Raw genomic sequence first — 23,298 nt, 5'->3', positions numbered from 1 at the left:
CATTGCTTGCATTTTGCGCGCGATAAAGAAAAATAAATTTAAAAAAAATATATACATATATTGTATTATTATAAATTCTTTGAAGAGCCTACAATGGCTAAATTTATCGACAATTTAAAATCTTAGTACAAAGGATGTTGAAAATAAAAACACACATATTAAACTTTCATTTGATATGTTTACAGTATTTTACAGTATATATACTTGCACTGAACATTGTATGTATATATATATATATATATATGTGTATACGTATAATATAATATATACAGCCATGGTCAAAAGTATTAACCACCCTTAAATCCATATTTCTTATTTTGTTAATAGTATATAAATATAATATTAAAAATATTAAAAAATTTTAAAAATCTATCGATAGCATTTTAAAGCTGAAATTTCAAGCTTTAAAATCTTTTTTAAATTTTTCGTCTGCCATAATTTTTCGAGTATCGACAACATATCTGAAAAACATAGATTTAGTTTCAAAATTATGTATCTTGGCCAAAAAAATTGTAGGAAAGTTTTAAAAAAGCATTTAGTAGGAAAATGTTGTAGTTTATGGAACTTAACTTAAATTTTTCGAGAGAAATTTTTTTACCGAGCTGCAAAGTGTCAAAAATACAATAAAATTTTAAGAAACAAAATAACGTTCTTCTTTAAAGCACAAAACAAAAAATACAAAAATTTTTTAATTTACTGATAACGCATCAAAGTTGCTATCGGTAATTTAAAGAATTTTTGTATTTTTCTTATTCTACGCTTTAAAAAAGAACATTGTTTTGTTTCTTAAAATTTTATTGTATTTTTGACACTCTGCAGGTCGGTAAAAAAATTTTTCTCCAAAAATTTAAGTAAAGTTCCATGAACTACAACATTTTGCCTACAAAATGTTTTTTTCTACATAATTTTGAAACTAAATCTGTGTTTTTCAAACATGTTGTCGGCACTCGAAAAATTACGGCGAAAAATTAGGACAGAAATTTAAAAAAACATTTTAAAGCTTGAAATTTCGGCTGTAAAGTGCTGTCAATAGTTTTTAAAAATTTTTTAATCATTTTAGTATTTATTATATACTATTACAAAATAAGAAATACGGAAAATTTAAGGGTGCCTAATACTTTTGACTAACAATAAGATTGTGTATTAGTTCTTGTAGATCTTGAAAAATAAAATTTTTTTGTTTTTTAACGATAAGAATATAGATATAAAACATGTCGTTAAAAAAATGTTGCAGTAATAATTTAAATTTAATAAATAAAATTCCAATATATTTAATTTATGAAGAATAAATGACTAAATTGTAGCTTTTAAACATAGTTACTATTCAATCAATTCATTGGAATTAATTTTTCTTAAGTTTCTTTTTCATAGATTATCTTTTGATTAATTTATACATGAATTGTACCAGCCCTTTATATCGGCAATCTCAGAATGTATATTTCATAAGAAATGATTTTATGAATCGTAATGCCTGGAGGCATGCATATCAATGGTAGATGATATCGTAAATAATAAGATGTAGCTTCCGTCGTGAAAGCAAATTACGGAGAACTTAATCAAACATACGATCTATATTTATCGATCACAAAACACAATAAATTGTTACATTTTTTTATACTCTTGGTAAAAAATAGTTGTAATATTTAATGTACGGTTACTGTGTACGGAAAATTTTGTGCTTTGTATTATATATTTTATAAAATAGGCTATGTTATATTTTATTAAAATATTTAAATATTTTCCAAAATTTATCATTAATTAATGTAAAAAAAAAAATATATATATATATATAGGGTGCGGCGCTAGAATCCGGACAAAATTCAATTTGAAATTCTCGCTATATTATAATTCCGCCGGATGCGCTACATGGCACTAATGTAGATACATATGTGGGTAAAAAGTTCGTAAATAAAAAATAGCGTTGCAAAACACGTGTTGCATAGTGCAGAATATAATCGAAGAACAACGATAATTGAAAACCTTCGCGCCAGACGGATACTGCTTGAAATAATCAATTTCTTCGGATACCTCTGATTAATAGTTACGACACTGTACAAAAGTATACGGCTTCAGAGAAGTCTGAAGAAGAATTTGCCACCCAGCAAAAAAGATACATAAACGGCAAAGAGCTACAAGACGCCGAAGCTTATAAATAATAATAAATAGATAATAACGATGTCTAAAAGCTCTTTAAATTTAATAAAATAGAAATAAATGAGTATAAAGTATGGAGAGCTGTTATAATATTATATTTTAATAAACTTTATGTACTTTTTATATTCTTAATTTTAATTTTTAACGTAAAAACTACAGCTCTCCATACCTTACACTCATTTATTTATATTCTCATAAATAGAGTTCAAGAGCGGATTTCGGAGGATCCGAGAATATCTCTTCGAAAATTAGCATACATTTTGGGGGGGGGGGGGGGGTGAGCGAAAGAATTGTGCGTTAGATCTCTCAAGAAGTGCACAACAAGACGGTGCACCCGCTCACACCAGCCATTTGGTGCAAAATTGGCTCTCGGATAACGTCTCTTTTGGTCCAAGAACTTCTGGGCTCCTAACACCCCGGCCCTAACTCCCTGGACTATTATGTATGGGGCGTTATTGAAAGGGTTACTAAAAAGTCGAAACATCCTAATATGGCTTTCTTCCGGACCGCTATTGAAGCAGCGTTTACGGACATGGACCGCGCGCATTTAAAGATCGCGTGCAATCGATTCAGAGATCGAATCGAGAGGATAATAACGGCACAGAGGGATTATATTAAATAAAAGAGATTCTGAAAAAACCCACCAACATGTATATATATAACTTTTGTTATTATAAGAAACTAGAAATGTGCAAATATCAGCAATGTATATATTTTCCTACTTATAAGTAGAAACTTATACTCTTATATATATTATTTGTTATTAATATTTTACAATCATATAAAACACAATGCGATATGTTTTATAATATATTTATTATAAATAATATATTTGGAATATATTATTTATAACTAAATTCATTATTCATATAAATAGCTTGATATATGTTTTTTTTTATTTATATTGTCATCAATGAAATATTGACTATGAAGTATAAGACCATTCCTAGATTAATATGCTATATCTGTTTGCAGTATCTAATACTCTCTAATTCTTGTACACCCAATGTATGACGCAAACACACGAATACATATATCGCACTCAGGTCACGTATCCAGGTTTTGACCTACTGACCTACACGATCCCGTGACGTCACGGGAAAGCAGTAGGACGCCGAAAGGGTGGCAAGGCTGTGGAATAGGTGGAACTTCAATATGACGAAGGAAATGTTTTTCTCAGTACGCTGAAATGATGGGGATAATTCAGAAGTTATAAGCATTTTCTGTATGTGAAATATGTGAGCTAAAAAATTTTTATACTCACATTTTTTAATATTTAAATATAATTTAATTTTTTTATAAAATAGGCAAATATATAAATATAAAAGTATAAAAAGAACAAATATAAAAATATTTAGTTTTTAATAAAACGTTTTAATTATATATATATAAAACAGTTTGTGTTATTTAGTTATGTAACAAGATCGTATTACAGTTTTATATTGCGTAGAAAAATCTCATAAAATACTTGATTACATTTTTTCATGCAATCTGCAAGCAAATATAAAATATAAAACACTTCCAAAAGAATTGAACAAATGTTTAAGCGCTTTTTTCTATATGATTTCCTATTACCTTATTTTCTACTTATTGTTAAAGTAAAAATATTATTTATAAATTATTTATACATCTGTGTACATATTTACAATTTAAAATTAGCAACATATATTCGATATTGACATAGAATTGATATTGATCTATTAATCTTTTTGTTTAATTTTTACTTATTTTTTAATAACATGTTTCTTAAAAAGAGGCATATTTTCATTTTATTAAAATATTCAGAATATTTATATTCTTTGTCTTATGATTGAAAAAAGATAAATATGTGTACACCTTTGCACGCTTTCAACTGTTGATTTTTATAAGAAGCTTAACATATATATTAATATAGCTCGTTAATACGCGTTATCATACCTTGATATATGAAATTTTAATATTTGCTAATGAAGTTTCACTTTGGTTGATGTCGATTAATCGTTATATTTCAGCCAATGTCAGACAATTAACCAAAAGCGGCACCATCCTTTGTCTAAATTCTCGCGCTTTCCTGCTCCGCTTTATATGCTATTTTACAACTTTTTATATCCCTCTCTTACTCGTATTTTTGATAGAATTTTTTCGCGTAAATAAAACTATCGAGTTTGTCGAAGTCTCATCTTCTTGGAGATTGGTGAGAAGTCTAAAACTGATTGATACAAGAGATCATCACGCGATCAGAAGGAAAGCCTTCGTCGCCAAGAATCATCGATGTCAGTGACAGCTTCCTGGTTGAACTTATTTGTCATTGTTCCGGCATTCTTATTCTGACAGCAACAATTTCTGCCGAATTATTTATCACTATCACGAGTCGACGAACAAATTTGAGCGCCACTGCGTGAGCAGTGATGCGAATTTTTTGAGATAGAGATTGAAGGGATACATTTTAATTGGAATACTTGGTGTAATTAAAAACAAGGTATATATGAGTCATATCAATAATGTATATCGTTAATTTCGTAATTTTATAATATAATTAGAATACAAATTAGAATAAATATAATTAGAATGAAAATTAATAATTTTCTAAAAGTTAGCTTTAAATAAAATGTATTTAAAATGTATGTGTTAAATATTTTGTTTTATCCATTTATAAACTTTATTTAAATTAATTTCCAACGATATATATATTAAAATAATATATATATATTGTTATTATTTTGTATTTTGAAATATATTGTAAAAAATATTAAGATGAAAGGATATGTCAAGGCAATTCCTCTTTTATTTAAATCTTTTTAATATATATATATACATGTAAAATTAAGGAAGTTTTTAAAGAAAAAATATTTATAAAAATAGATAGCCATAATGCGGATCATAGGACATGTGTCTTTCCGCTTCAGTAAGCGTTTCCTCGAAACATTCTATTGCATATAAACTACCTCCGCATATTTTAACGAAGGATCTGAGAATTGTTGGTTTGCACGTGGAATACCATATTTTCCATCTGTTTGAAGGAAACACGTAGAATATCCTGTTCGCCTTGACATCATATAGCGAGGCATTTAAAATATATCTCTACGGCATCACACTTGACCTGCCTTACACTTCTCTACCGATTTCGATGCATCGAATATGCTCGACAAACATCATCCATATATTTTTGATATCGTGTAGCTTAAACGTATAAAGTACAATATTATATGCGTCAACAAACATATCTATCTACTTTCTGACAATTCTCTTTGTGTTATTCCGTCCCAAAAGTAAAATGAAATATTTTAATGCTGTCTATCATCAAGAAAATGTTGTTCGCAATCATGTTTCGCTATTTTCGTCGACAAGAATTGAAGCCTTTCTTTTGTGTCTACTTAAGTCGCTACAGTCGCTTAAGTTACTACAATATAACTGTGTTGAATTATTGATTTATATCGATTTATGTATTACTAGTTTAATGTGTCTATACCTTTCTCCCTCTTTCTTTCTTTTAGGAATAGATATGTGCTTGCATATTTTAATATTTACAATTGCTTTCTTAATTCTAATTCTTATTAATTTAGTTTTCCTTTTTTATTATTTTAATTTCAAGAGTATAATTAACTTTTGAATCAAAATAGTAATATTTAATTATAATAATAAATTTAATTACTTTATTATTTTAATAATATTTTAATAATATTTTATATTTAATTTTAATAATATTTATAACAATTTAAAGTTAAACTTTGTAAAATTATTTTATAATTCTAGATACCATCGACGTTTTTACGAGTCAGTATTCACGGCCATTCTATGTTTCGGATAGTGGACGCGTCTCCTAGTTTCAGGCAGAGCGCCAACGAGTGGATCTATAAGGTCAGTCCTGACAGTAAAAACGTGCGACCAATGCGAAATTTACCCCGGGAGTTCTCTTCCAAATGGGTTACTTTGGTAGAAGGAAGAGTGAGAGAGAAGGGGGCAAGGTTACGCGCACGCGAACGACGACGACGGAGATGTCGCGGAGCTATAAAAGTCGAAACGCTGTCCGACACAAGCAAACGTGTTCGAGACGTAGGGGCTCTAAGCGAATTACTTGGGATCCACACGTGGATCTCAAGGTGCACAGCCTTGAAAAGCTACGACGACCGTGAAATCGATCGTCGTAGCTGTATACGATGCTTTCTCGTGTAATCTTCAAACTAATTTCAGTATAAAGGATTGAATAAATCACCTGTCAATTTCGCAAGCCACGACATTATTTTATCAATAACTTGTATTCTCACACAAATAAATATCAAATTTCTTTCTTTATCACATTATGCGAAATTTCCTGAAATATATATAATTTTATAACTCAGTTTGTTCAAATCATCTTGGGACGAATCTGAAATTGATATATATCAAGTTGATTCATAGTAAAATAACTTTTTAATTTGTATTATATCATATATTGTATTTAATATATATATATATATATATATTTATGTTAAGCATGTTAATTTTTATATTTCTCCAACATATAATAAGGTTTATTTTATTAAATATATTTTCATATATTTTTTATTGCCTATATTTGTAAAATCTTATTGCACTTGTACATCTCCTACATTGTTATGAGTTATATTTTATAATTATATCAAATATACAAAAATCATTATTGATGAGAGGTTATATAAATCTTACACCGATTTGACAAAAAAATATCAACTAAACATACATTGCTATCGTGTAAAATTTTCTTATTATTTTAATAAATTAAACTTCTGACTTCAATTAGTGCTACGATACATGTCAATCATTATTGTAATTTTGTTTTCAGATTGATATTTTAATCGCTATTTATTGAAACTTTATTTTTATTGATTATTTATTAATTACAAGTTATTTGATATTTTATTGACTTAGAAGTACGTTATTATTCCATTCCATTATTTATTTAATTTTTGCGGTATTAAAATATTTCACAACATTTACTTGTTTTCAGATGTTATTTCTCTGGTCAAGGGAACCAGTTCCGAATCCCGGAGCCGCTCCATGGTTCGCTTGGTTCGCGACGGCTGTCCTATTGTGGCGCTGTCGACGTCGCATCACCAGAGCAATTCTGGCAGTCTCGCCGCTAAGGCTGCTAAGAAGACGGAATGGTCTGGCGATCAATCAGAAGATGATATTGAAGCAGCAGAAGCGGCACAGCCTGACACAATTACACAAGCACAAGGCCATCGGCATTCGGCGGGCGAAGCGACTGTGCACCGGCGACGGTCCGCACATGTCCGGCGACATGTCAATGATTCAAGCCGCACCGCAGATCCATTATAAGGTCACCAGAAGCGGCAGGATCTACGGCAAATACCCGAACAAAACCGCTATACCGAACGGCAGCATTCAAGGAAGCCACTGACGCCGCGTTAGGATTATCGAGCTCCCAACCACTGTCCTTGTCCCCTTATGCAAATCTCGTGATCGTCGTGGTGGTCGTCGTGTCGTGTCGTTGACGTAACGTCATACCCTCTGAAATAATCGCGCAAATATTATATAATGTGCTTTTATAACTCCTTCCTTCATCACATAAATTTCTTTTATAAGAAATGTACTCTTCTCTCAACTTTTATTGACGCGCGAATCTGAAAGAATGTGCACTACATAGTCATTTTTTGCATTTGTTAAAAACTGTGTGAATAATCTTGAGAATTTATTAAATTATTTCATCTCGATATAATTTGAAAGTAATAACACGTGACACATATTCTAACAGACAGATTATTCATTATTTAATTATTCATTATTTTTTATTACGCGTGAAATATTACACAGAAATTATATGACACATTTATTTTTTTCATGAAAAGTTAAATGATATAATTAATTTAATACATAATTTCAGGAATATAATAATTTAATTTACTGTTTGTGCGAATTGTTGATCCTTTTTGTGCGAGAAAATTAAAATTACATTAATAGAAATAAAATATTTCTATTATAAATTAATTAAATACATTGTGCACATTATGTAAGAAAAATGGGATTAGAAACATTGAAAAAGAATGAGAAAAATATTGTCAGTAACTATCCTTTTAATGAACCAATTTTTTTATGCTAATTATTACAATCTCCACCCGCACGAGTACATTTGAGATACATTTTTCCTTCGAAGACTTAAGTATCTCTGAAAAGAAGACCTTGCCTTATTATATTTTTTTCATTTTTTATCTTCTCTCTGTACATTTTCAAAAACAAGATCATTTAAAAAAAAACTTTTAGCAAAGAAATCTTCATAGCACTCAATTTTTGAACTCTTGATTGTGTTCATCTTCTTCATTGACAAATCATAAATCAATAAGAGCTGACTGCATTTAAGACGCTTAGAGAGTATTACTTGTTCTTGAGTTGATTCCTTTTCATTTACAGATATTTCAATCATATTTTAACTTAGAGGTAATTTTTTTGTCAAGGCATGAATTTTGGGATTTTTTAATAATTAAAAGTTTAGAAAATTTAATAAAGTAACATTTCACGTATTTATCTGATATTTTATTTGTATTTCTAAAAATAATTATTTATTTACATTAGGACATAATCTTAATTTATGCATAATTTTTCAAAGCATAAATTGAAAAAATCCAACAATCTCAAATTTTTTAAATAAAGGGAAAAAATGCCAATTGGAATGACGGAACGTCTAAAACGTCTTTCCTTAAGCTGTCGCGCAAGTAGTGTATCGCGGAAAAGCACTCGTTGGCACAGCCCAAGTAACAATGAAATACTGCAGAACTTTCGTATCAGAGATGTGCCAATTTGAGCGGCACAATGCCCGCGGTTTCAGAATGAGCGAATGCATGGAACATGTGCATCGTTGAGCAGAATGGTAGGTAACTGTGCCAAATTTAATCATTCAGTATAGCCGGCTATACATATATCATATATATCTGTACATATATATATATTTATGTCACTGACATTAAGGCTGTGCCGGTTGCATATTATTATTTTACGAATTCAGAAGGATAAAATACTTGTAATATTAATTTTGTTTTAAATTTCATAAAATATGTATATTATCAAATATATCAAATTATTTATTATTTTTTTCTGTAAAGCCGGATTAATTATCTTTATATACGCTGTGCGTTATTTTTTATCATGGAGATTCACATCATCGAACAAATCATAATCATTATATTATTGAACAAAAATTGTGTAATTTAACAGTTTGACATGTTATTAATTTCTTTAATATATATATATATATATATATATATATATATTAAAGAAATTAATAACATGTCATTTTTTTCAATACTGTTACGAGTTTAATATTGCTTTTAAAGAACAAAAGATTATAATACACTTCTCTAGAGTTTACAACAGTATGTTGAAAGACTATCATTGTAGAGATTGCGTACTTTCACAGCTTTTATTAATATGGTAGTCAAATCCCGTACGCGATAATCAAGTTTGCTTTCATTAACGGATAATCAAAGCTAGCGTGTTGTTTTTGCCGTCAATGAAATATTAAACCTAAAATTACTTAAACAATAGAATTAGAAATAATATTCTAAAAAAATTTAAATACTATTTAAATAAAATCAAATTGATAACGAATAATTAAAAATAAAATAAAATTTATTACAGATATTTAAGGACGTAAGGACGATATACGTGATATTGACAAATAAAAGAAATATTGCTAAGAACGCAAAAAAGAATGCCATTTAAATAACTAATTTTAGAATTTAAGACTCCAATCTTGTAAAAAATTTTCATTGCATATTCGAGTTTAATTAAGAACTTGAACGCATACGAATATCAGAGTACTTTGTTAAAAATACTTTACGATCGAACGAATTAACAATTCAAATCAAAGTGCACCATGACAAGAAGAAATGAATAAGCTAAAATTATCACGAAGACAGCCACATTAATATGCGAAGATCCTGCTTTCCTATTTTAGTCGTTTTAAATGGCTATTACGTGCTACCATAAATAACATTAATACAATTTTGATGAACTGTCTAAGAATCTAATTTAAATTTCTAACTGATGTAATTAACAGCGGACGTAACGTTCTCATGAGAATCACCGTCGATTTTCTGGCTTTAATCAAAAGGGTGCGAATAAATTACGGGAAAGGTTTCATTAACGCTTAAAGACAAATTGATGGAGGCATTATCTCCCCTCTCCTCTCTCTCTCTCTCTCTCTCTCTCTCTCTCTCTCTCTCTCTCTCTCTCTCTCTCTCTCTTTCTCCCTCCCTCTCTCTCTCTCTCTCTCTGATTTAATTTGTATAAATAAATATTTGTTTAAGATTTTATCGTTATTTTGTTTAACAATAAAATAATTTTTAAATCAATTTTCTTTAAAAATAATCTTTAAGTAAATAATTTTCTTTAAAAATAATCTCTTATTAAAAAATCTAAATCGTGTTGTGCTTGAAATAATAATTATTTGTATAATATTATATATATATATATATATATATATATATATATATATATATATATATATATATGTAAAAATATTTTCATATTTTTTTCTTGTTGCTCCTTATCAAATTCTCTATTTAAAATAAGAGGATTATAATATATGTAATTATAAAATTTTATATTAACAAACTTGTAGGATTTGCAATTTAAAGTAGAATTATAGGAATTATCCGGAATTTATATATATAGAATTAGTGATTATATATTTTTCATTATATAGCACAGAATAAGATCGTATAAAGCTTGATTGTATTAGCAATTTAAATTAATTCATCCTGACTTATTGTTAGCTATATATATATATATACGTTATTATTTAAATTACGTCGCAATTATCTTTATATGTATAGAGAAAAAGAATTTTATCAACCATAATGCAAATTATGACTATATTACTTTGTGAATTAGAGAGAATTAACAAGAATTTTTAATTGACAATTATAACGATTGGTGTCATAAAATAAGAATTGTATGTCTGTAAATTATATTTAGAATTATAAGGATATATAAAATTTTTATATCCAAATCGGATTTTAGTTTCAGAATTCGAATGGCAAGATTTTTTGGTAAAAAAGGATTGTCAAAGGATGTGTGTTACATATCAAGACTAAAATGTATATTTTGCATTATAATATAAATATTCGTTGATCTTCTGTTTCTTCCTTAAATGCAGCAAAGCAGAAACGTCGAAGCGAAGAAACTCACAGAATTGAGAATCGATAAGCAGCCGTCATGAGATATTCGAGGGAGCGGGGGCAATTCGAAGAGAATAGCGATACAACAATTTCCATTTCGTCCACCGACTCTTTCTGGCTCGCACGTTTGACAAGCTCGAAATCTCCGAGTGCTCGTGACAGCGAGAATGCGGGCGAGGATTCGTCGCGGGAATCGACAAGACGGGAATCGTTCGTACGTCGCGACAACAGGGTCGCAGCCTCGAATGCGCCGCGAAAATGCCCGGGTGGGAAAGGGTTGATTGGGGGTGGCGCGCAAGCGTCGTTGCAGTCGTATCGACGCCTCGACGCCCGGGCCGAGGAAGAGAAGCGGACTTCTCTGCCAGTAGTGTAGAAGTCCCGGTTGGAGAGTCGCGAACGAGAGTGCGAATATGTGCGCCTGTGCGTAACGGTGTGCTTCCGCGAATGCATCCCGAGTGGATCTCACGGCAAAGCGGGAGGAATATATAAGGACGTTGAAAGAGACAAGATTGGCGATAGGAAGAACGACGACGACGACGACGACGACGACGAAGACGAGGACGGGCATAGAGGACGACGCGCTATCAGCGTCTCGACTATCGCTGCCGACACGGCCGGGTTTCGCGGAGAAAAGCGACGCGAAAGGGTGAACGGGAGCGTCAGGAGGCTGTGAGAGGCACCGGCGGAGCTGCTGGTGCACGCGATCAGGATGCGACCGAGGAGGTACGTGTGACGTCGGTTGAACGTGGCCTTAGGTGATAGTGAATAGCGGATGCAAACGATGCATACCAAGTACTCGGAATTTGGGATGCTGCGCGAACTGCGATGTCATCGTTGTTTCTCTTGCTCAATTATATATTAGAATTCTCTCTGATTTGTCGATATTGTGTCAATCTATTGGCTCTCTTCCGTTTCCTCGACTGCGATGTAATGTTTCCGAGTGAATAATCCGAAAGACGTAAGGGCGCGAAAATGTCAAGTATTTCCATTAAAAATCTGGTCTCTTTTTTTCTATGGATTTGATGTCTTCTAATAATCGAGCGTAACCACGAATAGAAATCTTGCGCAATCTTGTACATGATTAGTTGGAATTAACATTCTATGAATGTATCATACAGAGGTCATTGCATACATCGAAACATGTGCTTTTGCAGTTTCGATATTTTTCAATTGAATCTTTAGTTTCTAACTCTTGTTTATTACCTTTTATTTTATCTCTTTATTTTGCTATGTAAAAAAATGTCAATATATGTTACATCATTTTTAATAACTCTAATTGTCTGATTAATGATATTTATATATAATATTCATCATCAATATATAATAATATTATATATAATACTAATATTATACATATTTAGATAATAATTATATAATAATTTTAATTAATTATGAAATTTATATTATTTTAAGTAAATTTCAATATAATATGTCAGTTCTTCAAGACAGACGTAATTTTTCAAATTCAGCTAGTGCAAAATTTAAAATATACATAAAATATTGTGTAAAAATTATCTTTGATCAACCCCAAGATTTTTCACGAATAAATTTGCCAACATCTTGATTTGGCTATCAAGATTATTCATGAATAAATTTGCTTTTTTACTATTTTTTTATTTGTTGTAAAATTGCTACAAAGAGCTGCTACTAATAATAAGTGCATGTATGGAGAATAAATAAAATTTCACATCGCGAGAGCCAAGCACGCGGCTGGAAATCTACGATGTGCATTGACTCGCGCGCGTCCGCTACTCGTGGATCACCCCTTATCGCGACACATGCGCATGACTGGGCAAATATTCGGTTAACTAAACAAAAGAGAGTAGCCCCTGCTCTGTCGGATACGAGTTCGGGGTTGTTCGTAATCGTGCACCCCGATAGGAAAGCGCTCTCGCTCCGGCGGTAATTGAAGAGCTCCGCTGGGAAAAGCGTCGATCGGTGCTTTCTTTTTGTCAACCGCAATGATACCATGCCATTGATTGTCGTCGGATATGAGAATGGATAAAAATAACAGCCTTTCGAACCCACGAGGGAGATCGTGTTAAAATCAACCTTCTCAGTTTCCGTAGTAGTCCACATATTAGAAACTGAATTAGATTAAAGATTAGAGTTTTAATTGAATTAAACTAATCTTATCAGAGAGTCTAATCTTCGTTTATCAAAAAGATATAAATTTTTAGCAGAATATATAACATAATTACATAAATAATATAGAAATTTTTTTTAATCAATTTTTAAATCAATCAGTGTGGATTTATTATACATCGTTGACCACAAATAAACTGAAAGGAATCTTTATATGTATCTATATTGCTTACTGTATACTCTTATTATTGTATATTGAATTATTCTGAAATATTCAATAATAAATATTTGCAACTTATTATAACAACCTATTTTACACAGAGCATTATTTTTCGATATAATTAACAACTTTGATATAACAACATTGCGAAATTTATTGCGATGTTCAAGAAATGATTTTAAAATAATATGACATATATTGATGAAAAGCTTGCTAATGGCAGATTCTTGAGATCATTTGGAGACGATTTTTTCTCAGCGAAAATGTCGAAGCATCAATAATTTCCAAGTTATAAGCGATTAAAAAAAGGTGCTTTTTGCAAACTAAACTTTTTGAAGTTAAAAAATTACCAAAACTATATTCTTCAATTAATTTCAGATAGAGTTTAATAGAACTTTAATTTAAGGCTTAATTACAAAGATATATAATGATAAAAATTGGAAACTTGCAAAAAATGATGATGTCTCTCGACATTTTCGTTGAAGAAAAATTGTCTCCAAATGATCTCAAGAATCTGCCATTAGCAGGTTTTTTCGAAATTACAGAACACCATGTATATATACTATATATTTATGAGTTAGTAAGTTTGAACACATGTCAAAGAAAACCCTCAATGAAAGTGAAATTGATGGAATTATTTCTAACTAGAATATTCAATATCGTACAGTTCGATAAGGGAGCTAATGGATATGTAATTATATATACAATGATTAAGTATGATAAATCTCGTTAGTGATTATATCAAACATCAATATTGGATAAATAAACTACGTTTTATTATTATAGAATAGGTTGTAAGTTTGTATAGAATTGATGGAATCAAATAATTTATAATTTTTAAATAATTAAGTATAGATTAAATGCATGTTTATGTTAATTTCATATGCTATCCTGTTTTAATACATGATTGTTTTGATTCATACATTTTATGATCATTATCTATCTTTCGTATAATTTTTATATACATTTATGTAATATACATATATGTATTATATATATATATACATATATATATATATATTGCTTTTTTTATTATACAATGAGTATTCTTAATACGTATTCTGGAATTAGCAATAATAAATGTCCACATAAAATAATTTTCATTTATTTTAATAATATAAATTAGTATAGTTATAAATATTAACTTATTAATCATAATTTAAAAATTTAATTGCCAGTATCATATACACATACGTGTATTATCATATTAATTATTAGTATGCAGAATTTGTCACATTGTTTCATTATAAAAATAACTGTAGCCACATTATAGGTGAATTTATTTCTATTGTCTTACAATAAGATATATTATAAAGTTATTAGTAGAATTATTAAGTGCAAGATGATGCTCCACATGAAATAATGAATTTAGTATGTTGAAATAGGTCATATCATCGTTTGACATTTCTGTTGCAATTTCCTGTCTTGAAATGAATAAACCTTATATAAGTTTGTCCTCAATCACGTCACGCAAGAATAATGAAAATAGACAAATATATGAAACAGCCATATATACTAGAAATTTTGAAATTCTCAAGTGCCTTTTTAATTAGATAAATTATTTAATTAATTTTAAGTCGAATTTCTATTGACGAAAAAATGGAGAGAGGCCAATTTGCCGCAACTTTGTAATTTTCAATACTTGAGAGTTTAGTAATTAAATTTTAAATAAAAATTCTGTTCAGATAAATTCCATTACAAGGTTAATTGATGCATAGTGTTTTGTTCACTTGCTTTTAAAGTTTCCATTACGAAAATTTGTTTATTCTTACAGTCGCAATTTAATTAATTTAATTAGGTACTATTTAATGACATTTTTGTCGAGGGAATACAAATTATTATTATGATTAAAAAATATCCATTAGTTTTAAAACGCAAACTATAGAATATAGACTATATATATTGTTACTATAGACTGTATATATATTGTTACTATAGAATATAGACTACACATACATGTATTGTTATGATTAGTTTCAGGTAGCATTTCATTAGCAGCTCTATAAGATAGTTTTAATATAATCAATAACGTTTGTTAATTGATGTTGATAAACCTATTTTTGGCCAGCATACACATTTTATTCTGAGCAGAAAACATTTTGATTGAAATAACAGATTGAAAATATTTATTTTTGGTTTTATTAAATATATCGTTAACATTACAATGTTAATATATTGTAAATTATTCGTCAAATCACAACAAATAAAATTTTTTTCCCGCAAAAAGCTCAATGCATTTAATGCGCAATTAATGTTATCGTACTAAAGAAAACTGCCGAGAATTATTTTGCGTTCCGATAATCTCGCTTGTCGACTGTACCTTGCGTTTTTTACATCTGCTAAAAGAGGAACAAAAATGGAAAAATCGGTAGCGGAGTCACGCGTTATCGAAGACTGACAATGAGTAGTGGCGGCGAGGCGAGAGACCAGCAAGTGTAGCAACGTAATTGCTTAAGCTATAATACACTCGGGGCTTCATTAAGCTGCTTTTCATGTAACAAAGCATCGCGTGTCGAGCTTACGAGGCTTGCTTATAATTAAGCAAATATTATAGACGATAATTGCGACATGTATCGATCTTCGAGTTGATTATGTCGTTTTCATGTAAGCAAACGCTTGCACATTGATCAGAATTGCAGCTGATTTTGAATCATAGCTGGTTGCGAATTTATTAAGAGTCCAATCCGATTAAAAATTCCATAGAATGTCCATAATAAATGTTACATAAAATTATATAATTTTACTTTATATTTTTAAATTATATATTATATTTTTTAGTTGTTATTATTAAAAAGAACTGAAGAAAAAAATTGCACAATTATTTCAAATTATGGCAAAAAGATTCTTTATCCAAAGTTGTCATTCAAATGCAAATTCTCAGTTCTTTTAACAAAACGGAATATGCTATACTAAATGAATTAATATTTATACTTATAAATACTTGCAGAAAATATGAATAAATTATGAATTATTTAAATACTAAAATGTTATCATAATTATATGAAAATATACAAATAACACATTGCTTTTAATAATATAAACATCCCATTATTATATTACGCAACAATAAATATATAAAACAAAGTTTCTTAGGACGTTATATCTATAATTACAAAAAAAGATGCTATGAAGGTAAGACACTTAATTTTCACGGATTATATTACAAGCACTTATTAAAAATAATCAGAGACGATTTAATTATCACATATAATTAACGAGGATTAAAAATAATCGCGTGCAAATAGTGCGATGCACTCTCAGAGAAGGGTATAATGTCAAGGGTTTCGATTATAATATTATTTCTGTCACTGTCTATTCTTCCACTTTGCAGTCGATGGTGTCACGTCACATCGTCGTGCAGAAAATGCGAAAGCTCTACTTTAATTCGGGAAACGCAGTAGACTGCACGATGCTACAATGCACCCCTCCATTCAGGATCGACTCAGCTAAATTATGAATGGCGGTCGATACCTAGGGAGGGAAGGCGTCGTGCGGGTCGTTCGCGGGATGCTTCCACAAGGAAAGAATTACGTGGCTTTCGCGGAAAAATAAAAAGGGGAGAAAAATATACGGCGTTGTATATTATCGGCACGAACGATCCAGAAACACTTGCTCGATATCCTTGTTCCACGTTATCCGACCGATCTACCCTTCGGAATGCAATTCTCCTACGTTACCCTTCTCCCTACGGCCAAGCTGGGCTGACACATTGACCTCAAACCTGAAGATGAATCGTGCACGTGTCGTGGACTTGATTTAGATATTTTTATTATTTCCCGCTTCTTAAATTGTTTATTTAAGAATAAGTCAAATAACACAACTTTTTCTTTTAATAATTAGAAAAATGTTTTTATTACTGTAACACTTTATTTTTTAGACTTAAATATCAGAATATTTTTAGTATTATTTAACAATTATTGCATAAAATTTGTATCAGAAAAGCAAATACTAATCTAATAAAATTGTTAATAAACAATTAATTTTTGAAAATTATATCTAAAATAATATAAAATCTACAATTATAATATAAAACAACTTTATGCATAATTATTAGTAACAGATTAATATTTCTAATGGTAAATGCATTTTTACATTTGTAATTTATATATTATATTTTCAATTTTTTAATCAATAAATTTTTAAATTATTTAATTAACTAATTATATAATAATAATATAGTGTTCTATTTCTGCTCGTAGCATTTTTCGGGCGTTTAAATAACTTTATATTGTTCTATTTAAAATTGATTTTTTCAAAGAAATATAGGTTCTTTTTAGTTGATTAAATATAATAAATTTATAAGAAATGCGCGTAAGATTTACAGCAACCATCCAAGTTATTAATTCTTTTGACTTTACAGTGACACGGCTACATCAATAGTATATCAAGATCCTTGAAGACACAGTTTCATATCGAGAACACTTTTGCCTGAGGACTTCAAATATTTATTTCTAATAGCAGAAGGAAAGTACATAACGAAGAAGACACGTGCAGGAGTCGAAGGTGGATCAGTGCGAGCTTCAAGGAGCATCCAACATCTGGCAGCAGGAAGATCGCGAAGAGGGTGAAGGGTAAAAGCATCTAAGGGCGGGTGGGGGGATGCAGCTCGAAAGGGTGGCGGCATGGAGGAGCCCTCGTTGGAGGCTCTCATGCAGGCGAGCCTTATCTTTGTGGTCGCCGTCGCCATCATCCTCTCGAATCTGCTCATTATCGCCACCTACCTTAACTTCCGCGGTAAGTCTATAAGAGTGCTTTGCATTCGCAGTTTATTTTACATTTTAATATTATATTTATAACGTTGACTCTTCAATTAGTAGTTAAATTAACGTTTTCTCAGCGCTCAAGTGTAAAAAACCTTCTTGGTTTTTCGTTTAAAAATCATAAATAATAAAATTTTATTATTAATAAAACAAATTACTTGTAACTGTAATATATTAATTAGTAATACACATTAATTAATAATATATTTGCAAATTTGCCGCCGCACTCTCTCTCCGATTCTCACACTTATAGTTTTTTTTCATATTTTCTTTTCTATAATTATTCTTCTGTAAATTATAGTTAATTTATTAATATTCTGCTAATAATAAATTATCAAATTCTGAATTAGATACATGTATTATATATTTAGATTTTCTCAATTTTAGGATTCCATATGTACATTATATTAATAAAAATTTTAAAGATTTAGATATATCACTGTATTTTTTAATCAGATTTTAAATTAGGATATTAAAATTTTTAATTATTAATTGATTATTCATGATATTAATAATATGATTGATACCAATAAACGTAGTAATCTACATATGTAATTATTATAATTGTATTGTTGTTAAAATTAATAACGATCAAATACATATTACATGACATTAAAAATATTTTATTTGCAGGCCCCTCCGAGGTGATAAACTACTACTTGCTATCACTCGCCTCGGCAGATCTTCTCTGTGGTCTGTTGGTGGTTCCGCTCTCAGTGTATCCGGCGCTGGTACGAAGATGGGTTTACGGAGATATCGTGTGCCGACTCGTCGGTTATTTGGAAGTCACACTTTGGGCGGTATCGGTGTACACTTTTATGTGGATCTCCGTAGATCGCTATCTGGCTATCAGGTATATTACAATTATATTATAAAAGATCGATACCATACCATACGTCTATAATATAAATATAGTTACACATGTGTGTGTGTGTGTGTGTGTATACACAATATTAATCTAATAAATTAATACAAATCAATATATTCCAGAACATCTTTGAATTACAGCAACGCTCTTTTACATAATATATATATATATATATATATATATATATCACATTTGGAAATTTACAAATTTAGGTACACAAAATCGGAAAATTAATATAATATTTTGTCCTGTAGGCGTGATTCCAACTTTAATAATATTTAATCTATTTTAATAATATTAATAATATTTACATTATTATTTATATATTTATATTAAATTTATTATTTATATTAATTTTTAAAATAATATTTTAATAGTATTCTAATTTTTAATATCGGCTTTTTTGCAGGAAACCGTTGAGATACGAGACCGTACAGACGAAAACCCGATGTCAATGCTGGATGGTCTTCACGTGGATCAGTGTGGCGATGATGTGCTGCCCGCCTTTGCTCGGTTTCAACAAGCCGATCTTCGATCGAGAGGCCTTCATCTGCATGCTCGATTGGGGCAACATGGCCGCATACACCATCACACTGTCGATCCTCGTGTTGGGACCGTCGGTCATCACCATCGTCTACACGTACTTCTATATTTTCTCCATGATGAGGCGACTAAAGTCCGGCGAGGTGATTCACGACAAAGAGTATGCTACTGCGCTATCGGAAAATCTGAGCAACCCGAGTCACATTATGTCCTTCGTCCTGGTGATGGCTTTCTGGGTGTCATGGGCACCATATGCCGGGCTAAGGATATACGCGGTCGTTAACGGACCGCCTGAGGTAATGTGATCCTCTTACGCTTTATTTAATCATTAAAAATGTAAATATTGCTATTGTATTAAAATTAAGAGGGAAATGTTTTGATTTTAATTTGATATTTCTTTATGAATAATTTCAATGAAATAATCGTGAATTTCTATAATATTAATACTTTAAGATTGACATACATTTTTTATTTAGATTACAAGTGCAGTAAACAATTTAAATTAAATAAGACTTCGTTTCTACAAGTTTAGTGTCTTTTATAAAGCGATGAATACATACTTAATTAAATAATTGAAATCTAATGTAAAATCAAGCAAAATTGCGAAAAAATATTTATAATTTGATTTAATTTTTGTAGTAATTATCTACAGAATTAATATTTATTAAACATTTTTTAAATTTTAATAATATAATAAGACATAAAAAAGTTTGTAAAACCTTAATGATTCTGTTTAGATGTTATATTTTTATTTTACAGTTATTATAGTTAATGACTTTTCTTATTAAAATACAGTCGTATTAGAACGATTAAAATGACACTTGGTTAACATTGACATGATTTAAAAGTATCTTTAAACTTCGTGAAAAGGGGCATTGGAAATGAGACAATTAAAAATGTAGGTCGACAAGTCTATAAAGCGGAGTAGGTTAATAAAGAATACGCTCCCTCGGGTATATAAGCATAAGAAGTTCACATGCAAGGACATATTCTATGCAACTGTTATAAGGAGTTAAAGAACACAAGAAAATATATTTCCTAGTACTTACATACGAAAATGTCATTTTGTAATGATTATTTAAAGCACAAAAAGCTTTATTTTTTTCCATTCTTGTTTAAATTTATAATAATAAGTATCAGTTTTTCAATTCCCCATTATTGCAAACAATTTAGTTTTATTTTTTATTGTGTGTATAATAATTAATAGAGACTCAAATTGTTATATTTATTTTATATTACAATTGGCGATTAATTATTTTAGAATGTGAAAGATAGTAAAAAGAATCTCTCAGAAATTCGAGATTGCACGAGATAAATACATGAATTTTGATCACAGTTGATGAGCGAGGATTGATACATTTATGTTTAATTAATATCTTTATCTGACCCTATGTTTTATTCGCCGTAGGTGCCATTTTTACACTTTGCCGTGGTGTGGCTGGGGGTGACAAACAGCTTTTGGAAAGCGGTCGTCCTTGGTACACTGAGTCCCCAGTTCCGGTTGGCAGCGCGAGTACTCTGTCTCACTGTATGCTGCCGGCACAGGCGACTTCCGCCGGAACTTCTCGGCCTCGACGACGATGACTAACGCCACATTTACAACAGCATGTTTATGAACAGCAGAGCCTATGTTGCGTTCTGTTCTACCCGCGGTGCGTTCTTAAAGCGTCGCTTTTACCTCTATTCAAGGATCGTCCTCGCATCTTGGCACCACTCGCAAGATGTTCTCTTAAAATTACGACCTCCGAACATACAAATCGGTATGATGATAGCTTATAAATAACAATATTGACTCCTAACTTGAAATAGTTTAAAAAAAAAAAACAAACAAAAAGTGATAACTCATCAAAATAAATAAATAATACGTAGAAAATAGAAACAGATATGAAAGCCGTAGAGAAGAAGAACATTTTTTGAATCCTTAAGTAGAGTAAAGCAGTATGGAATTCTGTATCTAAATTCTGTATTTTAAATGTGAAAAATCGATATTTTTCCAAAGAAAAAAAATCTCTATTGTTATATTAAATCTGCATTCTATTTGTATATTTATAGCTGTATAAGGCTAAATTTATGTATATAGTATGTTATTTTTTTTTTTTTGAAGGAAAAGAAAAAACTTTTTAAAAATACAAAACTTTAACTGAAAAAATTACGAAACTTTAAAATAATCTAAATTATAAAGAATAAATTTTAAAAGAAAATTTTAAAAAAATTTTAAAAACATTATAATTTAAGTAAATAACTTGTATTATCACGCTTATTGTGCAATATTATATAAACGATATTATTAAAATAGTTAAAAAGGTTCTCTAATAAAATTATTAATCAAGTCTATATTATACGCGTATCTAATAATATAGACAGCTCAAGTATAATTTAGATTGAATTGTAAAAATAATCAAAATTTTACAATCAATATATTTAGCTTATCTAATTTTCATAATAGAAACAGATCAATACATGATGACGGCCCATTTATATAAAAGGATGATATAAATAATGCGAGTGGTGCTTCGAGTTTTGCGAAATATAAAACGTTGCCGGCGGAATTCGGCGACTCCGCCGACGCGCGTCCATTTCTCTAAAATAATCTCGCTTCGCTCAAACAAGCTAGAGTTTGTTAATTAGAGTCCTGTTAACAAAAAGGACGACTTTCTGTGCCGTATTAAAAAAAAAAAAAAATAAAAAATAAAATGAAGAACGAGTCGCTTTATCGTATTTGAAACTAATTAAAATATTATCATTTAGTCTACGTCGACGTAAGATCACGCTCAATAAATGTCGTAGCGAATTATTATAAAACGAGAATTACTGACTGTCGTACGAGCAGGCCGCAGATCTAATCGTAAAATTAATTATCAAACGACGCCGGAATATATACATTATGCGGAGAGAGAAATTTAGTCAATTAACGGAGATGCCTCTATGAATGTGACGCGTCGTCGGCGACGAGTTTTACGTCGTCGAAGTGTCGTCGTGCCCGTAGAACGCCCTCGATAAAGGGTGATTGAGTGCCGAGCGTGTGAACTTTACGCTTCTCTTCGAAATGCGCTTCCTAGCCGCCAGCTTTCCCGCTCTTTCTCTTTCTCGTCGAGAAGCTGCGGAAAAATGTACGAAATCAAAGCGCGTCTATGTGTAACGCCGATTAATTAATTCGCTTATCCTTTTTCTTACTATTATATTATATATTGAAACACTGTGGTACTATAACAATTATATAATTATATAAACTATAGTATAATTATTAAAATATATAGTTTGCATGACTACTTAAAATTACAGAGATATTAACAGCACGCCCGCAGTTAAAAGAATTAATCTGGCTATTTGTGAGCCTGCCAATTTATGCAAATAGAAAGTTGATAAAAAATTGCGCGCAAGATTCTAGAAGTATAACTTCTCATGACTTCTATGAATGTGAATCTCCAAATAAATCTTTCCGCTTATCGAGATTCATTTTCGTAGCATATATAAGCGAGATTTCGATCGCCTAATTATTCATAGAGCGAGCCCCGCGACGAAAAAGAGGAAGTG

General features: G+C 30.3%; 2 protein-coding genes across 5 annotated transcripts in view; both read left to right on the top strand.

Moving 5' to 3' along the window:
- Window positions 1–7,845, top strand: part of LOC140664207 (uncharacterized) — a 50,462-nt gene extending 42,617 nt beyond the window's left edge. For 2 of the 4 annotated variants that reach the window (XM_072889093.1, XM_072889092.1), the window contains 2 exons: window positions 5,887–5,991; window positions 7,100–7,845. In XM_072889093.1, coding sequence (XP_072745194.1) covers window positions 5,929–5,991; window positions 7,100–7,513 — 477 coding nt within the window. In that variant the 5' untranslated portion in view covers window positions 5,887–5,928 and the 3' untranslated portion in view covers window positions 7,514–7,845. Of the gene's footprint in view, window positions 1–4,463; window positions 4,613–5,886; window positions 5,992–6,222; window positions 6,303–7,099 lie in introns of those variants that run through there. The other 2 variants (XM_072889095.1, XM_072889096.1) reach the window with 2 other exon arrangements.
- A 3,777-nt stretch (window positions 7,846–11,622) lies between these two features.
- Window positions 11,623–22,917, top strand: Dopecr (G-protein coupled receptor DopEcR). Its single transcript, XM_072887813.1, has 5 exons — window positions 11,623–12,011; window positions 17,954–18,327; window positions 18,987–19,206; window positions 19,631–20,060; window positions 21,173–22,917. The coding sequence occupies exons 2-5, from the start codon at window positions 18,216–18,218 to the stop codon at window positions 21,350–21,352; spliced, it is 942 nt and encodes a 313-aa protein (XP_072743914.1). The 5' UTR covers window positions 11,623–12,011; window positions 17,954–18,215; the 3' UTR covers window positions 21,353–22,917.
- The last annotated feature ends 381 nt before the right edge of the window (window positions 22,918–23,298 follow it).

The sequence above is a fragment of the Anoplolepis gracilipes genome, chromosome 3 (assembly GCF_047496725.1).
Source record: "Anoplolepis gracilipes chromosome 3, ASM4749672v1, whole genome shotgun sequence".
In the NCBI taxonomy this organism is placed as follows: Eukaryota; Metazoa; Arthropoda; class Insecta; order Hymenoptera; family Formicidae; genus Anoplolepis; species Anoplolepis gracilipes.
Note: the sequence above shows the minus strand (reverse complement) of the source record. Positions and strands in the feature narration are given on the sequence as shown.

Excerpts from the sequence above, each read along its gene's own strand:
- Dopecr (XM_072887813.1), top strand. The coding sequence starts at position 18,216 with ATGGAGGAGCCCTCGTTGGAGGCTCTCATGCAGGCGAGCCTTATCTTT. Across the intron at positions 19,207-19,630 it reads GATCGCTATCTGGCTATCAG|GAAACCGTTGAGATACGAGA; the intron begins GTATATTACAAT and ends GCTTTTTTGCAG. Across the intron at positions 20,061-21,172 it reads TCGTTAACGGACCGCCTGAG|GTGCCATTTTTACACTTTGC; the intron begins GTAATGTGATCC and ends TATTCGCCGTAG.